Source organism: Tiliqua scincoides, chromosome 4 (genome assembly GCF_035046505.1).
Source record: "Tiliqua scincoides isolate rTilSci1 chromosome 4, rTilSci1.hap2, whole genome shotgun sequence".
Taxonomy (NCBI): Eukaryota; Metazoa; Chordata; class Lepidosauria; order Squamata; family Scincidae; genus Tiliqua; species Tiliqua scincoides.
The window spans coordinates 21,435,793-21,456,997 of NC_089824.1; the positions used below are offsets into that span (position 1 = coordinate 21,435,793).

General features: G+C 46.9%; 1 protein-coding gene across 3 annotated transcripts in view; it reads left to right on the plus strand.

The window, feature by feature from the left end:
- Positions 1-3,655: 3,655 nt before the first annotated feature.
- The window catches only part of RSPO2 (R-spondin 2), a 133,894-nt gene continuing 116,344 nt past the window's right edge, over positions 3,656-21,205 (plus strand). For 2 of the 3 annotated variants that reach the window (XM_066625785.1, XM_066625788.1), the window contains exon 1: positions 3,656-3,749. In XM_066625785.1, coding sequence (XP_066481882.1) covers positions 3,656-3,749 — 94 coding nt within the window. Of the gene's footprint in view, positions 3,750-16,876; positions 16,888-21,205 lie in introns of all 3 variants that reach the window. The other variant, XM_066625786.1, reaches the window with a different exon arrangement.

Here is a 21,205-nt window from a genome sequence, read left to right on the forward strand (position 1 = left end):
AATTAAAAAAAAGAAAATAATGGGTATGCGGGTGGGTGGCCCATGGAGAACAGCAGATGACTGAAACAGTGGATATTGGATCCGCAGATACAGGGGGATGCCTCCACATTTTCATCACCCAAAATCAGGTCATGACCCCAGAGACATTACATCTCTCCCCAGGGCCTGGGGCAGTGACATCATGACATTCCTTCTCCAGCTTCTCCAGGTGGGGCTTCATGCACCTTCTCCAGGCATTGGGGAAAGGCTCTGAGCCTTCCCCCAATGCCAGGAGGAGGCTTGGTGCAGCCTTCAGTGCCCTGCCCTGGGAAGACCATCACAGTGCACCTGCAGGCAGTCTTCTGAGCTGCCTGCAGCCTCTTCCCAGTCACACCAAAGCTCCACCTTTCACTTAATGTCGCCCCAGAATGCATAGCAGTGCATTCACAACCAGGGGCTACATTAAGGGAAGGGAGGAGCCTCGGTGTGACCAGGAAGAGGCTGCAAGCAGATCAGAAGGCTGCCTGCAGCCCTGAAAACACAGTGGTTTTGCTGCGCTATGGTGGGCAGTGCTCATTTTTAGCATTCTTCTTCACTTTCCCAACCTTTTTAAAGAGCATCCCCAGTATCCTCTGGATCAGCGGATAATTGAAAGTGCAGATACTGGGGCCTGCCCGTATTGGAAATGAATGTGGTTAAACAATGGTGAGAAAAGCCCATTCTGCACATGTTTAGAGGCACCCTCTTTAGTGTCAGTACGTACTTAGGATTGTGATGAGGGGCTGCAGATCAGTGGTAAAGCACTGAACTAGCACCATGGGCGGAAGACCTCCTGACACAAGGTGGTGTGCAAAATGCTGCCCCCCCCTTTCAGGATGATATGCCAGCCTTCACTCCTCCCATACCCTGGATTGAAAAAAATTAGAGAGGAATGGAGAAGAAGTACCTTTCCTCCACACTTTTTCTCTTTTGCTCTATTCCCCTCTTCATTTTCCAGCCCAAGGAAGAGTAGCGGAGGCACTAGGTGGACGGAGCAGAGCCCCCTCTTTTAGTCTGATACTGGAGACAACCACCATAGCTGGCCTCATAGATGGGCCAGCCCATCACAGGCTATGTTGATCAATGACATTCCTTTGTTCACCTATGACTGGCTCGCTGTTGACTAACATGGAGGAGCCCCTCTTTTCTCTGGGTCAGAGCTCTTGTGCCTTTCAGCAGCAGTGTGGCTCAGAGAAATCCAACAGGTGAAGCTCATCCCCACACAGGGGGCTGGTAAAGAGGTGAGATTCAGCTGTGCAACTTCTAAGCAGCAGGTTGGCAGACAGAAATCCAACAGGTGAAGCTCATCCATATGGAAGGGGCTGGGGAGTGGGCAAGATACAGCCATGCAACTTTCTAAGCAGCAGTGTGGCAGACAGAAATTCAACAGGTGAAGCTCATCTGCATGGAAGGGGCTGGGGAGCAGATGAGATTCAGCTGTGCGGCACACAGAAATCCAACAGGTGAAGCTCATCTGCATGGAGGGGGCTGGGTAGGAGGTGAGATTCAGCTGTGCAACTTTCTAAGCAGCAGTGTGGCAGACAGAATTTCAACAGGTGAAACCTATCTGGGGGGGCTGGGAAGAGGACAAGTTTCAGCTGTGCAACTTTCTAAGCATCAGTGTGGCACAAGAAATTCAACAGGTGAAGCCTCCTCCGCGGACAGGACTGGGTGGGGAGGGGGTGAGATTCGGCTGTGCAACTCCATAAGCAGCAGTGTGGCAGGCAGAAATCCAACAGAGGAAGCTCATCTCCACTGGGAGGGTTTGGGTAGGGGGCGCGAATCGGCTGTGCAGCTTCTAAGCAGCAGCGTGGCAGGCAGAAATCCAACAGGTGAGGCCACCTCCAGGGAGGGGGGCGATTCCGGCGCGGCTCTCCGGCAAGGCAGAGAGCGCTCCCTGGCAGCTGCCCCGGAGCTGGGGCCGGGCCGGGCCGGGCCGGGCGCGGGATGCGGTGGAGTGCAGCGCCACCTACTTACCGCCGCCGCGTGCAGGGCGGCCGAAGCGCCGGAGGAATCGCCCTGAGTGGCGGCGGCGGCGGCGCGGGAGCTGCTATAAGAGAAGTAGCGGCCAGGCGGCCAGCAGCGACTCGCTCCCCGCGCCCGCAGCTTGCCAGGCGCCCCCAGCTCGCCCGGGCGGCCACGTGTGCGCAGCCGGCCGCTTGCCTGACCGGGGCTGCCCCGCCGGACGCGCTCGCGGAGGTAAGAAGCGGCTCCGCAGCCCGCCCGGGCAAGAGGCTCCTCTTTCGCTCTCGGACGGGCACAAGCGCCCGTTATCCAGGGCTGCCATCCTAGCCCCACTCTCTTTCCTGGGAGTAAGCTTCATGGACTGCAGTGGGACTGACTTCTGAGTAGACCTGCATAGGATGGGGCTCTGGGGCTGGCACCCTGTCCACACTTTCCTGGGAGTAAGCCCCATTGACTCTTATGGGACTTACTTCTGAGTAGACCTGCATAGGCTTGGGCTCCAAAGAGCGTCTCGTGTTCTTATGGGCGAGTTGAGGGGGTGGTGCCCGATGGGGGCGATCAGCGTGAGCGGGACCCCAAGGTGGGTCGGAACCGGTGGCTGGGGGGCTCCTGGAGCCTTTCTCCAGTGATGCTGGAGGGCGAGGCTCCCCCAGCTCCTTGACCTCAGGAAGCCAAGGGGGTTGCACTCGGAGTGGCCGGGATAGGCTGCGCGTAGACCTCCGGCCAGTACGCGTCCTTCGCGGGAAGCGCGTCCCCCTCTTGATCTTAGCAGCGGGGCTACCTCTCGAGTAAACCTGCCTCGCTGGCGTGACCCAATCCAGGCGGGTTGAGGCTCCAATCCTGTCCACACTTACCTGGGAGTCAGCCCCATTGACTATAATGGAACTGACCTCTAAGTAGATACGTATAGGATTGGGCTCTGCGAACCCCAGCCTATGCATGTCTCCTCGGAAGCAGGTCCCAGTATAGTCTATGGGGCTTACTCCCAGGTAAGTGTGGACAGGAGTGTGGCCTTCCTTCCGAGTCAGCGTGCGGGCTGCACCCCCCGCATGCCTCTGAAGGGCGATCTGCTGAAAGCGAAGTTCCCAGCCTACTGTGCTTACTTGGGAGTAAGCAGTGGCGTAGCTAGAGGGGGCAAGGCAATAAGTTTTGCAGGGAGCCTCCCCGCGGCGTGCAAGGGGCCTCTCCCCTTGGGAGCCATTCCAGGCGGTAGGGGGTAAAACGGAGGGGGGTCCCTGAACGCCGCGGGGAGGTTGCCTGCAAACTTACTGCTTTGCCCCCCCAGCTATGCCACTGGGAGTAAGTCCCATCGCAGGCTGCGGGACTGCCCATTCATCCCATGCCTAAGGCTGGGACTGCCAGGAGCCCCACACCCCGCCTGTTTACTCGGGAGGAAGCCCCACTCTCGGTCCCGGGGGCGGACTCCCCCCCCCCCCCGCAGCGGGAACAAGACCACGCTTTATTGACGGGTGTTTCTCTCTCTCCCCGTCCCAGCCCCGGAGGAGATGCTGGAAGTTGCCGGGACTCTGCAGGCTCTGCGAGGGGGCTCCGGAGGCGTGTGAGTGGCGCCCGGCTCCTGCTCTGCGCCTGCCACCTCGCCTCTTCGCAGCCCCCCCGGCGAGTACGCCCCCCCTTTCGCCGCCGCTGCCTCCCCCCAGCCCGGAGCCAGAGGATGCAGTTTCGCCTGTTCTCCTTTGCCCTGATCGTCTTGAACTGCATGGATTACAGTCACTGCCAAGGCAGCCGCTGGCGACGCAGCAAGAGAGGTCAGTAGCCCACCGGCAGAGCCCCCCACCCACCCACATGCCCCCCTCAAACCAGTATCCTCTGACCCCCCATCATCTCTCCCTGCCCCCTCAAACCGGTATCCTCTGACCCCCATCATCTCCCCTTACCCCCAATCAAACTAGTAGCCTCTGACCCCCCTCTTCTTCCCTTGCCCCCAATCAAACCAGTAGCCTCTGACCTCCCCATCATCTCCCCCCTCCCCAAAACATGCCTCCCCCTTGGTCCTGAGCTCCGCCTGGCTTAGATTCTCTTTAACTGGGAAGAGTAGGTGTCAATTCTTTTAATGCACTCCCCGCTTTAATGCGGATTAAAAGTGTGGGGGAGTTAACCCAGCTCATGGGATTATTCTTGTTCGTTTTCTTCTGTCTCTTTGGAAGGGGAAAAGAAGAGCTTCTTTCTCCCAGTTTACCCACACCTAAAAAGGCACGCCCCTTTGCAATCCTTACCTGGGAGTAAGCCCCACTGATTTCAGTAGAACTTGTTTAAATGTCCATGGGATTGTGTCCTCAGTGCTCTTAGGCTGCAATCCTATGCACACTTTCCTGGGAGTAAGCCACACTGAGAAGTGGGGCTTCTGAGTAGACCTGCCTAGGATTGGGTTGTTGTTCCTTTTCTATGTAGCCCCTATGTATAGGTTGATGTCCCAGTCCTAAATACAACTACTCATCACTCAGTTCTAGACTGACTGCACAATCTTTTGCAGGTTTACTCAGAAGTAAGTCTTATTTAATTCAGTAGGATTTACTTCCAGGTAAGAGTGTACTGTGTGGGATTGCAGCCTGAGTTGGAACTTCCAGCATGATCCTGCGCTTGTTTTACTTTGAAGGCAAGTTGCACTGAGTACACTTGAACTTGCTCCCAAGTAGGCTGCAGTCTTAGCACAGCTTCTGCATAAGAGATATACCAGTGGCTTTTAAAGATGTCTGTTCAACATAACTGAAATAGGATTAATATTCTGTATTGATTTCTACATTTGTAATGGGGGAGGTTTGAGAAGTAGCAACATGATGTGTTCTCTCCCTCCATCAGTGCTTGGTTGTGCTTATTTATGCTGCTTGATTGTGTGGTGCTTGGTGATGGTGATTCTACATGGAGACCTGGATGTGATCTTTTGTATGTTGACAGTCCATGGTCAGCTTTAGTCAAGCGGAGGAAATTGGAGCTAATTGAGGATAATAAGTTTGCTCTAGGTGTCTGGAGTTGACAGTTCCAGCCCTCCCTGTAGGCTGGTCCCTGTGGGACAGTTGGAACTGCAAAGGTCACTTCTTTCAATGAGAGTCACTGACTAAAGTCTCTTTAAAAAAAAAAATGGAAACAGAGTTAATGAAGACATGATGATGCTTTAAGTATGGAGGTCAGAGAGTTTATAGGGCAAATCCACTCATTTGCAAGGGGTCTCCTGCTAGTTTATATTAGTGCTGATCCAGTGTGTGGGATGTATTGTGTTATTTATGTTTACATTTCCCCTTTCGTCTCAAATAGATTCCCAAGGCAGCTGTGTGGATGTCTTTTCTGATTCTAAGAGCGCAATCCTGTACATGCTCACAAGTTGGCAAGCTCACTGATTTAAATGGGACTGGCTTCCTGAGAAGCTTGCATAGGATTGCAGCATTAGGCAAACTAATGAACAAAGAGGGACAGTAAATTCACAAAGAGCAGCAGTAATGCTGATTGTCTATTTCATGCTCACAGTGAAACCCTGCTCACCTTGACTGTGGAGCTCTGCCCCCCCCTTGCATCCTTGTTGTATGTGTCCTGTTAAGGGGGGGGGGCATGTTAACCTCAATCAAATAACACTGTAACTTATCTGACCCAAAGTTGGTTATCAAAACCCCCTCCCTCTCATTCCTTCTGATGCATTTGTCCCTGATTGCCAACAAAACATGTCATGCTGTCTTGGTATCACTGGTTTAAGCTGTTGAAGGACCAACTCATTTGTGTTCCTTGGCTCTTATCTGAGCTATTGTATGGGTAATTCCTTCCCTGCTGGGGACTTCAGTGAGGTAACTCTTGCCTCAGCTCATTGGTAACTTTTGGAGATCCTTGAGAAATTTCCCTTAAGTTGAGGTTCTGCTTTTCTTTTCCACTGTCACTGAGAGTGATAACTAGGTCAGGTGAACTCATAAGAACATAAGAAGAGCCCTGCTGGATAAGGCCAAGGGCCCATCTAGTCCAGTTTCCTGTATCTCACAGTGGCCCACCAAATCCCCGAGGGAGCATACAAGTCAACAGACAAAACCTGTGGCCTGGTGCCCTCCCCTGCATCTGGCAGTGGAAGGCAGCTTGCCTCTAAAACCAAGAGCTTACACATACCTACTATGACTTGTAACCCGCAATGAACTTCTCCTCCAGAAATCTGTCCAATCCCCTCTTAAAGGCATCCAGGCAAGATGCCATCACTACATCTTGTGGCAAGGAGTTCCACAAACTAATTACACGCTGGGTAAAGAAATATTTCCTTCTGTCTGTCCTAACTCTCCCAACATTCAACTTTTGTGGATGTCCCCTGGTTCTGGTGTTACGTGAGAAGAGAAAGAGCGTCTCTCTATGCTGGAAGATGCCAAAAGTTGCTTTTGGGGGGAATTTGGTCCCCAGCAAGTCCATTTTTCCAAGTCCATTCGGGTAGCAGCTCTACTCTCCCCACATCTCCTTTCTTTCCTCCTTGTACAGCTTGGCTTGCTTGTGTGAGCCATCAGCTTTGTTTGACTATACCAGGCTTGCAAAGATGTCTGCAATAAGATATTAGCTCATGTGGATGTAGGTTAATTGTTTATATCACAGCCCCATTTTTTAAAAGTTATTTTATTCCCATTTCTAAAGGGTTCCCACACCTGATTGTGTAGAAGCAACTTTGCATTCATTATCAGTGATCAGAAGATGCCTCTGAGTCTAAACCAGAGATTCTCACATTTTTAGCACTGAGGCCCACCTTTTAGAATGAGAATCTGTCAGGACCCACCAGAAGTGACATCATCAAGCAGGAAAATTTTTAACAATCCTAGGCTGCAATCCTACCAACACATAAGCAGGAGTAAGCCCCATTGACTATCATTGTTAAAAGCATATATATTGTAGCCTGTTAAAAGTGCACATTTCCCCAGATGCAGACACATACCATGGTAGTAGCATCAAGTGTAATATATTAAAAATAAAATATTGAAATGGAGGCCCACCTGAAATTGGCTCATGACCCACAGTTTGAAAAACACTGGTCTGAACACTTAAGTTGTTCCTGCTCATTTACTGCCCAATTCTATGCATGTCTACTCAGAAGTAAGACTCGGAAGACTTAGAGTCAATGGGGCTTACTCCCAGGAAAGTATGAATAGGGTTGAGCTGTTAGTTTCTTATGGCACAGAGGAGCCTGGAGTGGAGCAGAAGGAAGCACTGGGGACTTGGAGTCCAGTTCTGTATGTCTTGCTGATGTGTGGCTTAGGGACTTGCTTGAATGAGGAGCCCATGCAATTCCTTGCTGGAAAGCGGCATAAGCCCCCATGTTACAAAGAAGGGTGACAAAAGGGAGTGTGAGACACTTGGAGCCCAATCCTAGGCATGTCTACTCTGAAGTAAATCTCATTGTAGTCAATGGGGCTCACTCCCAGGTAAGTATGGATAGGATTGTGGTCTTACACCCCCAACTTTCCCTCTGGAAGTCCAGATATCTAAAGCTGCCTGTACCGATTGGGATGGTGCAGTGTAAGGGTCGAATCCTATCCAACTTTCCAGTGCTGGTGCAGCCATAGCAATTGTGCATGCACTATATCCTGTGGTGGGGGACAGCCATGGAGCCCTCCTCCAGGTAAGGGAGTGTTTGTTTGCTTTTCTCGGGGCTGCATTGCGGCTGCACTTACACTGGGAAGTTGGATAGGATTGGGCCCCAAGTGTGACTGATGTTTACTGGGCTCCATCTGATACCAAGATGAGACAGTCGGATCCCTTCCAGCTTCAGCATGATTCTGCAAAACTACATACAAAGATTGGATTGCTTCTGGAATAACAGATTCTCCCCCCCACCTTGTAATGTCTTATCCAATCAGTGAGGAGGCTTGTTTATATCTTGCTTTCTGGAGGAGCATTTCTATTATTTATCCATAAAAGGTTAAGCTTCTCTATACTGTTAGTCCTTCTTTTGGATCTTACTATTTGCTGCTAGAGCAGTGGTTCTCAAACTTTTAGCACTGGGACCCACTTTTAGAATGAGAATCTGCCGGGACCTGCTGGAAGTGATGTCATGACCAGAAGTGACATCATCAAGCTGGAAAATTTTTAACAATCCTAGGTTGCAAACAGTTATCCAGGAGTAAATCCCATTTCCCTGTTATAAGTACAGATCTGCCACATTTCCTCAAATTCAGTTGCATACCATGGTAGCATCAAGTCTAATATATTAAAAATAAAATATTGAAATGAATGGGGACCCACCTGAAATTGACTTGCGACCCACCTAGTGGGTCCCAACCCACAGTTTGAGAAACACTGTGCTAGAGCTTTCATTCCTCTGCTGTTGGTGAAAATTGACCAGGCCACACTCTACTTCACCCTTAGCTTTACTTGCAACACCTGCCACCTTAAACATGGGCTTTGTCCGCTGCACAAGGGGAAATCATGCTTTCATGATAGTTCAGTGGGGTGTCTTGCCTTGATTTTTGAAAAGGAGGGAGAGAGAAACTTAAGCTGCAATCTTGTACACACCTGGGAGTAAACTCAGTTGAACTCCTGCTTAGGATAGTACTGTAAATGTTTTTTTCTACTAGGTGACTTTAAGTTGACTGACAGCCCAAGCCTATGCAGGTTTACATAGAAGTAAGTCTAGTTGTGTTCAGTGGGCCTACTCCCAGGCAAGATGACCAGATACAATGGAGAACAGATTGCCTATACCTTTAACCATTGTACAGAAGAGGAAATTTTTGTAAGTACAGCCAGTAACATATCTAGAGGGGGTGTAAAGCACTAAGTTTTGCATGGGTTCTCACTGTGGCATGCAAACAGTCCCTTCCCCCTCCCCCTCCCCTTCAGAGCATTCTGGGCCACTAGAGCAAAATGGAGGTGGCCTGGAGTGGCTCCAAGGGGACGTGCCACTTTCATGCTGTGGTGAGGTATGAGGTGGCCTCATGTGGTGAGGTGCAAAACTTATTGTTTTGCACCCCCTCCGGCTATGCTGCTGGGTGCAGCTTAAGGTAGCAGGGTTTTAAAAGCTGCATCTGCCAAAATTCCCTCTTCTATACAATGGTTGGTATAGGCACACTGTCCTCAATTGTATCTGGGTACCCTTCCCCATGATTGCTGCAGCCCAATTCAGATGATAACTTTACCTGGGAAATAAAGTGTGATCTAATGCCAGTCTAGGCCAACAGGTACTCAGCATTATAATAAGGACCATGGTGGTTTAAATAGATTCTGTGTGTGTGTGTGTGTGTGTGTGTGTGTAGATCTACCACCAAAGAGTAGTTAGTCGCAAGTTGTCTTGTCTGTGTGGCTGCATGGATGGGGGTGGCTGGACAGCATCTGAACCACGCCTGTTAGCATCCTTCAGTCTTGGAAGACTATGGTTTCGCACTCTGAATGGTGGTTCTGGAACAGAGTGTCCTCTCCAGTGCGCGAAGCCTGGGTAAAGTAGATATGGAGGATAGACTGTTTCCCTAGCAGCAAATCCCCCTTCTCCACATCGCTGAAATGGTCCAATGGAAAGCCAGAAGCCAATACGGTTGGTTCCAGCGGCGTCGCAGGAGTTGCCAGAACGTGACTGTGTTCAGCCATGAACTGCCTCAGGGACTCCGGCTCCGGATTTTGCCTTGAGGTTGTCTCCTGAAGCGTTTTCCATAACTGGATGTAGCCACAAGGAAGTGGAGGTTTGGGATCAGAGTTTTCCTTCTCTCAGATGAGCTGCCTTCCCAGGCTGATGTGCCTCATCTACCAGGTGGCTGTTTAGTCTTACGACAAGTACAGCCAAACTGAGGGCCTATTCTTGTCCCCAGGGGATACCACGCCTGTATTTATCATTTAAATAAATGTTGCCTGAGTGGGTGAAGTTGGAGCATGAAAGGGAACTTTAAGCATCCTTTGCCAGGTGCATGTTACTCAATGTTGTGATAACCTGAGATTTTGGTCTGAGATGGGAGTAGTTTGAATCTAATCAGCACTTGGTGGTAGTTGACTCTAAAGCACAGCCATGTTAAAATCTTCCAGCTTCAGCAAAAGTTTATCACTATTGGAGCAAAAGAAATGTACTTATGGCACCCATGTGGACGAATGTGTGTACTGCACCTTCTTGCCTACCTTTTAAGAAAGCTCTATCCAGCACTTTCTTCCCCTTATCTTGAAGGAAGTGTCTATTTAAATGTTGTGTTTGATGCAGTCCATAAACTTCCCTTCTGTCATTCTGACATTTGGCAGGACAGGTCGAGAAACCTGTTACTTTATGTGCAAAGTTTCAAAATAAAACACAACTGAAGGATTTTTGGGTGCGTACAGTATCTGTTTTGTTAGGAAGTCCTAAGCAAAGCATGTAGCCAAAGTAGCATTTTGTATTAGGAATATGCAAGTCTGTGTAGAGTAGATCTGTTCTCCTTCCAGTTCCCAACAGATGGCTTTTGGAATTCTGTTTTCTAGTGAGTTGCTAGAATAACACTGGTCTTTACTTTTAGACTGAGCAAACTATCTGTGCTGATACAAAAAAGCCACAGTGTGCCTTTAATTAAATGTGGAACTACTTGAGAGCAGACTAGACACTGAAAGGTGGTAGTAATGCTTCTGTTTTCACAGGACAGCTTAAGGATTTCATAGCGCAAGAGGGCTGAGATGAATAGAGATCTAGCCCAAGTTGTGTGAATTATCCCCTTTTCGCCCCCTCCTCTCAAATCACCCCCACCCCATAAGCTGGTTTTAATTGATCCCATGTTCGCTGGTTGATTTTTAGACCAATGATTGTGCTTGTGGGATGACAAGCCTGCCCCAAAGAGGCTGAATCCAGCTTAGCTTTTTGTTGGACATTCAGCTGTTAGCTAAATAGAATTGGTGTTGACAGTTGACTTATTGAAGCTTGTCTGTGCTGTCACTCTTGGGCTTTTATTGTGGTCTCTGCAAATGCAGCATGTTCAGCATTTTTAAATAAATGTGCACGAGGATGTTAATGGCTAATCCGTGCATATAGCAGAGGGTAGAAGTGACGCTGGCTGGGTAATGCCAAAACGTGGGATTAAAATTCCTCCAACAATTCTCTTTCTCTCTCCCCCCCCCCCCCCGCAGACCCACATCGCATCTGCAAATAATCAGGCGCGCACTGTGGGGTACTGGCAGTTGGAACCTCTCTGGCATTCTGTTGTGTGTGTGTGTGTGTGTGTGTGTGTGTGTCGTATGTGATCTCAGATGCTCCATATCACTTTCTTAATGAAATAAAATTCCTGGCATAGATCGACTCCTTAGTGGAGACGTGTCCAGAGGAGAATGGCAAGCAAATTCATCATTTCTTTTTGACAAATGGGTTTTAAAATACAGCAAAATGAGCTGCACATTCATACATCTCTATGCAAGTAATAGGGGTTTCATCCTGATTATTCTGAGAGGTTAGAGTAGTTGTAGGATATAGCATTTCACATACACCCCAATTGGTGTAATTTCTGGGGCAGGTGCAAAGAGGGAATGGAACTTCTAGAGTCTGTTCTGTCCAGTTAGAACAGAACAAATACTTTCTGAGTTTTGCTGTGTCCCTTCAAAACTGATAAACTGTTAATAATAAATAAATGAGCCTGGCCTCCCTACTCTCTCAAAATGGGTTTTATTTCCTGTTAACCAGCTGTTGCAGGAGCACCAGGAGCTGATTGCCTGCCTGCCTCACTGCATCTCTTCATGCTATTTTAATGCTCTAGCACTAGAGCTCTGTGGTGGTGGTTTGGCTTCTCAAATTAAAAACTGGAATACCTTGTCGGAAAGCCGTTTTTAAAAAATTGAATACGCTTTCTAGTTCAGTGTGGATTTTTTCAGCTGACTTGCAGAAATGAGAAAAGCAAGAATTGATTGCAATATTATGCACTCTAACTTGGGAGTAAGCCCTGTTAAATTCCATGGAATTTACATCTGAGTAGGTATACAGAGAATCACATAGCATGGGTGCAATCCCAGAACCACTTGGTGTGGAACAACCCTGTTTTATTTAAAAGCCATTTCTGCCCAACATTGCATATACGCAACAGGGACCAAATGTATACACCTGTGGGCTGGGCAAAAATGGGTTAATGACTTGCATTACAGTAAGCAGGAGTTAAGTGTCATTAAACTTGGAGCAGCTTTATTTCCATTTTAAGTGTGCCTAGGTTTGGGTTATAGGCATAACTCTCCAAAGTGATTAAGGATAGAATGACATGTTAAGACTTACTTCTGAATAGACCTGGATAGGATTGTGCCCTGCGTTAACTAGGGTTTTTAAATGAAACAACATTCAGAATAGACTGTTCCATAGATCAAGATGATGGGGGACTTTAATTCTCTGCCTCCACTACAGTTCTGATCCTGATTGGGTATCACCCTGACTGTATTTACCCTGTAAAGCAGCTCCCATGGGAACATTCTTCAGGATAAAAAGAGTCATGGGGGCCTGATCCAGATTAGGCTCATGGTGGCGACAGAAAATTAAAGCCTTCTTCTCCCTTAAACTATGGTCTTGATGTACAGCGGGGCCCAGTCCAATCTATTTAGATTAGTGGTTTTCAATTTTTTTTCTTCTCATGGCACACTGACCTCTATGGCTGTTGCCTCTTGTGATGTTGCTTCTGGGTTCTGCGGGTCTTTTTTCAGTGATTTTTAATCACTGTGCTCCAAACTCCTGCAGCACACCTGTGCAGTGGTGTATCTAAGGAGGTGCAGGGGGTAGCATTTGCACCGGGCATCAAGCTTTAGGGGGGCAACAAGCTGAGCTTGACACTAGTGACCAAAATTGTGAAAATCTTGGTATGTATGAATAATACCATCATATTATATATCACTGGAAAGGTAATTTAATGCAGATTGCAATGAAACAAACAGCACTGGAATATCTGTATTCTATCAAACATTATGGTCAATTAACCAGAAAATGAAAACGCAACTGTCATGTGGAACAAAAAGTGGATTTGCCTTACTCCAAACTGACCTATGAGACTGATTGTTCTGAGTGCCAATGAGATGTTGTTATGATATAGTATGGGACCAATAACTTTTTATTTAGTTCCTTAATTAAAGTTGATATTTATCATGCGGGGAGGGGGGGGCTGCAAAATGTTTTTTGACCTCAGGTAGCAGATAGATGCCTTAGCTATGCCACTGACTGGGAGGAGGCAGCAGAGCAAGTGGGTGGTGAGCTGCTGGGGGAGGAGGTGGGTTCCTCCCAATTTTCATTTCTTTAAAAGTCCAGGCATGATGTCACTTCCGGTTGTGACATCACTTCTGGGACAACATTTTGAGCTTGGCACCGGGCTACATAATTATTAGCTGCGCTACTGTGGACCTTTCGTGGCACTGGGCTGAAAACTGATGATGTAGATTTCAAATATATATATTTGGTGTTAAACAACTGATGTTGACCTTTAGGTTGCAGCCTTTTACATTTTCTGGTGGTTCCAGAAAAGTCTGGGTATTTGGGAGGGGGAATTCCCTCATTTTGCTAACACTCAGGCCATGATCCAAAGGCTCACGAGACACCACCTAGTTGAAGCTAAGCAGGTCTATGTCTGGTAGTGCCTCTTTAATAGCTCATTCCACATTGCCCCCTCCCACTTGGGTGCAGAGTACCTGCTTATTGAACATCTGAATAGAGCTTTAGCCTGCAATTCTAACCAACTTTCTAGCACTCACATAGCTGTGCCAATGTGGCATGCTCTGCAACCTGCAGTGGGGAGGTAGTCAAGGGGGCCTCCTCAAGGTAAGGGCATGTTTGTTACTTTACCTTGGGGCTGCATTGTGGCTAAGTCAGTGCTCAAAATTTGGTTAGGATTGCGCCCTTAGTCATCCTAACATAAGAACGGCATCTTGAAAAACTAACCATATTTTTTCCATTGAAAGTCCAGTTGCTGCTCCTGCCCCTAAAGACTTGCTGAAATATAGAGGCATTTACTATTTTCTTAAAATAATTTAAGAGGCAGCTGGCCTGATGGACTCTACAGGGAAGGGGGGGCCACGTCTGAAAAGGTTGAACCCCTTGTTCTTGACAACCTAATGTCAAATAGGGAAGGGATTCTCAGCAGGGATACCGAGCAAGGCCTCCCTTCCCATACCTAAAACACACATTGGACCAGTGTAATATCACAAATATTTTGCTGGCAGTGCAGGCAGGTGTGTGTCAGCACTTAATCCCAGTGCCAGAAAGCCTACAACTGCTCCCCCTCCTTTCTACTGAAACCTCTTGCAGATATTTTAAAATGTATATGGGTTGCACGCCAGCAAACCAATTACAAGGAAGCCCCCCTCCCCAGTTGAAAACTTGCTTTTGATAAGTACTTGTTTGTGCCGTCTTCTGTGTGACTGTTAATGCACAGATGCCTTCTGGAGCGCCAGTCCTAATGCGTTCTTGGATGGTGGTTGCTTGCCTGTCTATTCTGGTACCCTGCTGAAACTGCTACACTGCTTGGGAATTTTTGAACTTCTGATCAACATGTTTGACTGGCTGCTGCAGGACACATTCTTTCAATAGGTCTGAGATGCTTTATCTTGAGTGAGGGTTGTAGTATTATTTTTCCAGCAGTGTGACACAAAATCAAAATACCATTAAAACCATCCAAGTACAAAAGCTACATCGAGTGACTTGTCATGACAGAAAAGGGTGCCTTTAAGTGGTTTTGCCTAAGCATGAGCATCTGGGATGGTGACCTTGACCAGGGTGTTGAGACATCATGTGAAGCCACAGAGCAATCACACTTTCACCAAGATGATTGTAAGCCTCAGGCTTCCCGTCTAGTACAATCTTTTGCATGTGAGAGGGAGAAATTTTCAGCTTCCTGTCTGGCCAGGATTTGTTGTGACCTTCAAACCCTGCAAGTCTGTACAGGAAGTCAAATGCTTCCTGTCCTTGTGCATGAAGTGGGGGGGGGGGGGAGCAAAAGACTCATGATTGTCATACTAAACCATAAACTTGTGGGATAGTAGTTGAGGGTGCATGCTTTACATGTGCTTGTGCTGGCCATGTATAAAGTGATGAGTGTGTGTGTATGATTAAGAGACATGCGCAGGAAGGAGCACTGATTACTTTTCATCTGCCTTACTTCTCCTGAGTCCTGCACTCCAGCTGTTTCTCTCAGTTTTCTATATCTGAGAACAAGAATTGAGAGTGATGTTTCAAGAGCAACTGACTACAGGTGAGACCAGGAGAAAATCGATGCTCCTCTCCCATTCATGTCTTATCAGTTAAAGAAAGACTCCCACTCCCTGCTTTATACAGGAATGTGCCAGATATATCAGTCCTTGCCCTCAATGCATTCTCTTGGATAAGGAAAACCTTGCTGGATCAGACCAAAGGCTCATCTAATCCAGCTTCCTGTATCTCACAGTGGCCGACCAGATGCCTCAGGGAGCCCACAAGACAACAAGATACCTGCTTCCTGGTGCCCTCCCTTGCACCTGGCATTCTGAGGTAGCCTACTTCTAAAACCAGGAGGTTGCACAGTTTGTAACCTGTGGTGGACTCCTCTAGAAATCTGTCCAATCTCCTTTTAAAGATCTCTAAGGCCAGATTCCATCACCTCATCCTGTGGCAAGGAGTTCCCCAGACTAATCACATGCTGGGTAAAGAAATATTTTCTTTTGTCTGTTCTAACTCTTCTGACACTGGTTCTGGTGTTGCATGAGAGGGAAAAGAACATCCCTCTATCGATCCCTGGCACAATTTTGTATGTCTCAGTCGTGTCCCTTCCTCTAGAAAAAAGTGCCTTTTTTCTAGACCGAAGAGCCCAAAACACTGTTTCCTTTCCTCATGAGGTGCCCCAGCCCAGTAATCATTTTGACCACTCTTTTCTGCACCTTTCCTAGTTCCGTTATATTTAATAGGAGGCTAACAGGACAATTCTATACTTGTCTACTCAGAAGTGCCATTGTGTTCAGTGGGGCCTACTCCCAGGAAAGTATTTATATGATTGCACCCTTAGTTGTGTGCATATATGTAAAGGCGATGCAATCTGTAGTCTCTAGCTTAGTTTTACACAAGGCTCCCTACCCCCCAAAAGTCCCCAAAGTTTGTCACAAGCCTCACTTAGCAATAGGAGAATGGAACAGTTCAAGCACTGCCACACCAAAAGTTAACCAGAATTGAGTCTGGTGTTTTTCTGATTTCAGCATCCTGTTCAGGGTGATCAGATGTCCTCTTTTTAAGCCTTGTGTCCTGGAAAAGAACTTAAATGTCCTCCTTTTCTCTGTGAGCAGCCCCTGTAGGCAGCACATAGCCTTCTTGTAATTAATAAATGATATGTAATATAGTTTTAAATTTAGTAATAAGTAATATAGTGTTTAACCACATGAAATCAATATACAAGTGTTTTTAACTTTTATTTTGCCATGTCCTACATTTTTCTTGGCTGTGCTACATTATGGGGTGCCTTTTCCCATTTTTTGTGGTCATCCCGATCCTGTTCCATCAGTTCGTTCAACTGCCCACTTTCTTTGTCTGCTGATCAGTACAGACAGGTCAAAGGAAGGACCGTTGAACCAGCAGTGTGAGAGGCAAAGTGACTGAGGGCCAAATCCTATCCAAGTTTCCAGGGCTGGTGCAGCCGTGCTCACGGGGCATATGCTGCATCCTGTGGGGGGGGGGGGCAGTCACAAAGGCCTCCTCCAGTTAAGGGAAGGTTTGTTCCCTTTCCTCCAGGAACATTGCCACTACACTGGAAAATTGTATAGGATTGGGTCCTGAATCCCCGCCTGTGGCCTTTTAATGGCACAGGCATTTTTTTTTTTTGGCCAATTGTCCCCTGGCCACTCTAATTATATGTCCTTGAGCGAGTAAATGTCAGCTTCAATTCTTCATCTGTAAATGAGGAAAATACAAATTGTTAAGATGCAGACGGTAGAGATTCAAACTTGCTACAAGTGGAACCGAATGCACTTGCCCATGGAGGAATTTGGACTGCATGTGTTTGGCATTACAAAGGAGGCAACAGAGTTTCTAAGGTGAGAGGCAACCACTTGCATTGGTCCTGGGATCTTGTCCCTCTCCTTCCAGCTGATCTGGTCCACTTGCATTCCTTTTGTGTCCCCCCTCCCCATTTCTTTTGCAAGCTCCAAATGCTGACCCTGCTCACCCCGGCTAAGCAGGCAGGTAGACTAATTGGAGACAACAAAAGTTGGGTTTGGATGAGAGAGACTGACTGTGCATGCGTTCTGAGCACAGTTACATGCTGAACTTGTATGCTTAATAAGTACATAGCCCTTCCTGCTAGGTGGCAGTGGTTCACTTGCTTTGCAGGCTTTCAAAACTTGCAAAACCTGTTTGATATCCGGACCAAAGAAATGGCCAGGTTGTACACAGTCCTGCCACTTGGACTGTCTATTGTCTGTCTCCAGCCGGGCTCTGCACATTGGAAAACCTGGCATAACCTCTTGCACAACAGCTGTTTCAGGGTATTTCATTGTCAAAAAAGCATCTTGGGAGTGTTGCTTGTAGATGCCTGAATGTAGTTAGTGTTTATCAATGCAACATTCAAGTTCAGCTGGACACTGCATTCTCCAGGATGTTGAGATGACAGTGGCTTGTGGTTTCTTTGTTGTGGGGAAAGAGTATTGCTGAATTAGACGGGGTTGCCACAACTCCTACCATTTGATATAATTTTTGATTGAATTTGGCCTGTGTTATGTTCTTAACTTCAAGGCGGCTTGTTGAAGGGGAGGGGAAATCCTAGCAGAGGGGTTCCTAAATATTCCAACGGTTTGTTGGAACCGCTTCATTTTGGAATTGCTTCACCCGTGTTTTGAGTTAAGGGATCCTGAATATATTCTTTTGATGGAATGCACTGTTTAGATAAAAATTGTCCACATGTCCTATGAAATTTTTTTCCAGCAGAAACCATAGTATTTTCCAGTTTAATATCTGAAGACTGTGGCTATCTTGTGGCATATCTCTGGTGCATAGATAGATAGATACCTATACCTGTCTTTGAATTTTGCTTTTTACTCCTGGGTTGCCTCTTAAATGAGGTAGAAAAGCAAAGCCCTGAAGACGATGGAGAAAAACATGTCATGCAGTGGTTCCTATGCTGGATTAGGAATAGGCAGTTCAAATTGGTGGTTTAAATCCCCACTCAGTTACGAATTCACTGGGTGACCTTGATCTAGTTATGTCAGCCTAACCTACCTCACAGGGCTGTTTTGAGGATTAAAAAAGGGGGAGAGGTTCATCATGTATGCTGCCCTGAACTCCTTTTGAAGAAAGGTGGAATTTAAATGTAATGAATGGTTAGCCACTTTGAGAAGCAGTATGCTAAACTACAAGATGGACTTTTGGTCTCATCTGGACCAAGCAGGACTTTTTTTTTTGACGTTGCTGTCACAATGGGAATGCTACCAAAATAGCTTTCCTTTGTGATGCTTAGAAATACAGGTGGATCTTTTTTATCTGCAGGTTCTGAACCCACAGTGGAGGTGTCACCTGACCTCCTGGAAGTGACCGGAAGCGCCTCCTGGTCACATCTGGAAGGTTTTCTGAGGCCTGGAGAGGTTGTGAGCGCTTCCAAGTTGAGTCCGGAGATCAAGTGAGGGCCCAGACCCACGGATTTGGTTATCTGTGAATTTTGGCATCTCAGGAAGTTCTGGGAATGGAACCCCTGTGTAGGCCAAGTGCTGACCATATTTATCACACAGTGTAAATGTATCTCAGGCTGCAATTCTATCCACATTTACCTGGGAGATAACTCCATTGACTATAATGGAACTTACTTCTGAGGATACACAATTGGAATTGGACTGCCAGTGTTACAGGGTCAGTGACATCACTAGGGTTCATGTCACCCGGTGGGGGATGCCAGCACGTCACCCCCCCATGCAGTGGGTGGGGGCAACACTCCAGGTGGTGGACATGGTGATGTTCCATTACTCTGTCCTCACTGTGTTTTTGGCTGTACCTTTTGATAGAACAAAGATAGAACACATTCTGCATGAAATTACTCATTGATTGATATATAACATGATGGTATCATTCCTCCAAATTATCATTTTAGTGATTTTGGTCACTAGAGGTGTCACACACACCCCTCCCAGGGTGTCAACTTACTAACACCTTATTGCAGCAGTTCTCAAACTTTTAGAACTGGGACCCATTTTTTAGAATGACAATCTGTCCAAGACGCACCAGAAGTGATGTCATGGTGGAAATGACATCATCAGGCAAATTAAAATAAGTATAAATAATTAAAGTAAAACAAATAATTAAATAAGTAGAAGCCAGCTTTGTTCCACCAATTGAATTTCCTCTGTAGCCTGTCTGCAAAAACACCCCCCCCCCCCAAAAAAAAAATCAGTAAGGTTTTCAGCCCTACCCGGTGCCCAGTTCAATTTTAAGAACTTCTGTTTAAACCAGATCACTGTCAGGATCCACCTGGCTTTGCAAGTCCCTAAAAAGTTCACTTTATCAGCTGGAGCCTCTGTTTTGATCCTTTTTAGTGGGGGGGGAGGGGAGGCTGCCTTCTGGAGCATATGTTGAGCTCCAGTCCCATCACATCAGGACCATTCTGGTGGCTTCACATTCCCCTTTGCCTGGCCTGACCACCAGCCAAGGCACGTTTGCTTACTCATGAGTAAATGCGAGTGTGCATCTTAGTTTTGCTTTTCATGGGGCTCAATACATCTGTCTGCTTGGAGGGAGGGACTTACTTCTCAGGTGTTTTTTGGGGCTGCATTCATTGGATCAGGACCATTCTGGTGTCCTTGGATTCCTCTCATCCTGCCCTTTCCGAAGGACTAAGGGAAGGTTGCCTACTCATGAGTAAATGCACAATACAGCTCAGTTTCACTTTTCATAGGGCTCCAGGCATTTTTTTGTTCTCCGATAGAACCTTTGATAGAAAGGAGATATTTCACTCTGGTTTTTTGCATTACATTCTGCTGGAAATTCTGCATCCAACGGTATGTAACATGACAGTAGTACCCCTAACCACCGCGATTTTAGCATGTCACCCCCAATGCACAGCGTGTGGTTGGTCTGTGGAACTCCTTGCCACCAGATGTGGTGATGGCATCTGGCCTGGATGCCTTTAAAAGGGGATTGGACAAGTTTCTGGAGGAAAAATCCATTACGGGTTACAAGCCATGAAGTGTATGTGCAGCCTCCTGATTTTAGGAATGGGCTATGTCAGAAGGCCAGATGCAAGGGAGGGCACCAGGATGAGGTCTCTTGTTATCTGGTGTGCTCCCTGGGGCATTTGGTGGGCCACTGTGAGATACAGGAAGCTGAACTAGATGGGCCTATGGCCTGATCCAGTGGGGCTGTTCTTATGTTCTTATGCATGTCACCCCACCTGTGCGCGTCACCTGGTGCAGCCCGCACCCCCGCACCGCCCTAGCGATGCCACTGTACAGGGTTGCTTACCAAGGGGAGTTAACTTTTGGCTGGTATTTTGAGGTTAAAAATATCTGGCTGTGACGGGAAGGGTGCTAAAGGTTTGTGCATAGAAATGTATGGCTCTTGCTTAGAGTTGCTTCATGTGTGTTGTACCTGGCTGGCTTTGTACAGAGCTGTGTATTTTACGTATGAGGGAATAGCAGTGAGTGGCTCAAAAGTGGGCATGTTTGAAACGTGTAGTTGTAGGCAGTTTGAAACATGTAGTTGTAACTGAGAATATTGGAGGTCAGCTGTGCACAGTGTAAAATTATTATTCATGTTTTTTATACCTTAATAGGTATTTTTTTTTTTTTAGCAGAAAAAGTATACAGGTCCAACCTTGTTATCCACGAATTTTTTTATACGCAGGTTTGACTCGACATGAATGGCCAGTGTAAATGAGAAGGAATGTGTTGAAGGGGCAAAATGCATCTTTTAAAAAAAAAATTGCTTTTCTTACTGTTGGAGAGAAACAGTCATACAAGCAATCATTCCATTCTTCAGCTGAGCCAGGCAAAGGCAGGGGCTTCTTTGCATTTGAATTGCTGACAGCCTCGCTACAACAGTAAGAGAACCTGTTTTTAAACCACAATTGTAGGGACACACACGTTTTCATTCAACTGCTTTTATTTAACACATTTTATGGTGTCAGCAGGGAGTCCCAGAATCAAACGCCTGCGGATGTCGAAGCATGACCTTATTAGGAACAATGGAGGAGAAAGAAACCTGGAATCTATTTTTCCACAGTTTTTTTTAATCCACAGATTTTTTTTTTTTTAAATCCACTAGAGGTTCTGGAACAGAACCACAGTAACTAGGGACAACCGGTACTATTATTTCCTTCGCTATTCTGGTCTTTGCATAATTTTACAGGTTGGATTCACTTTT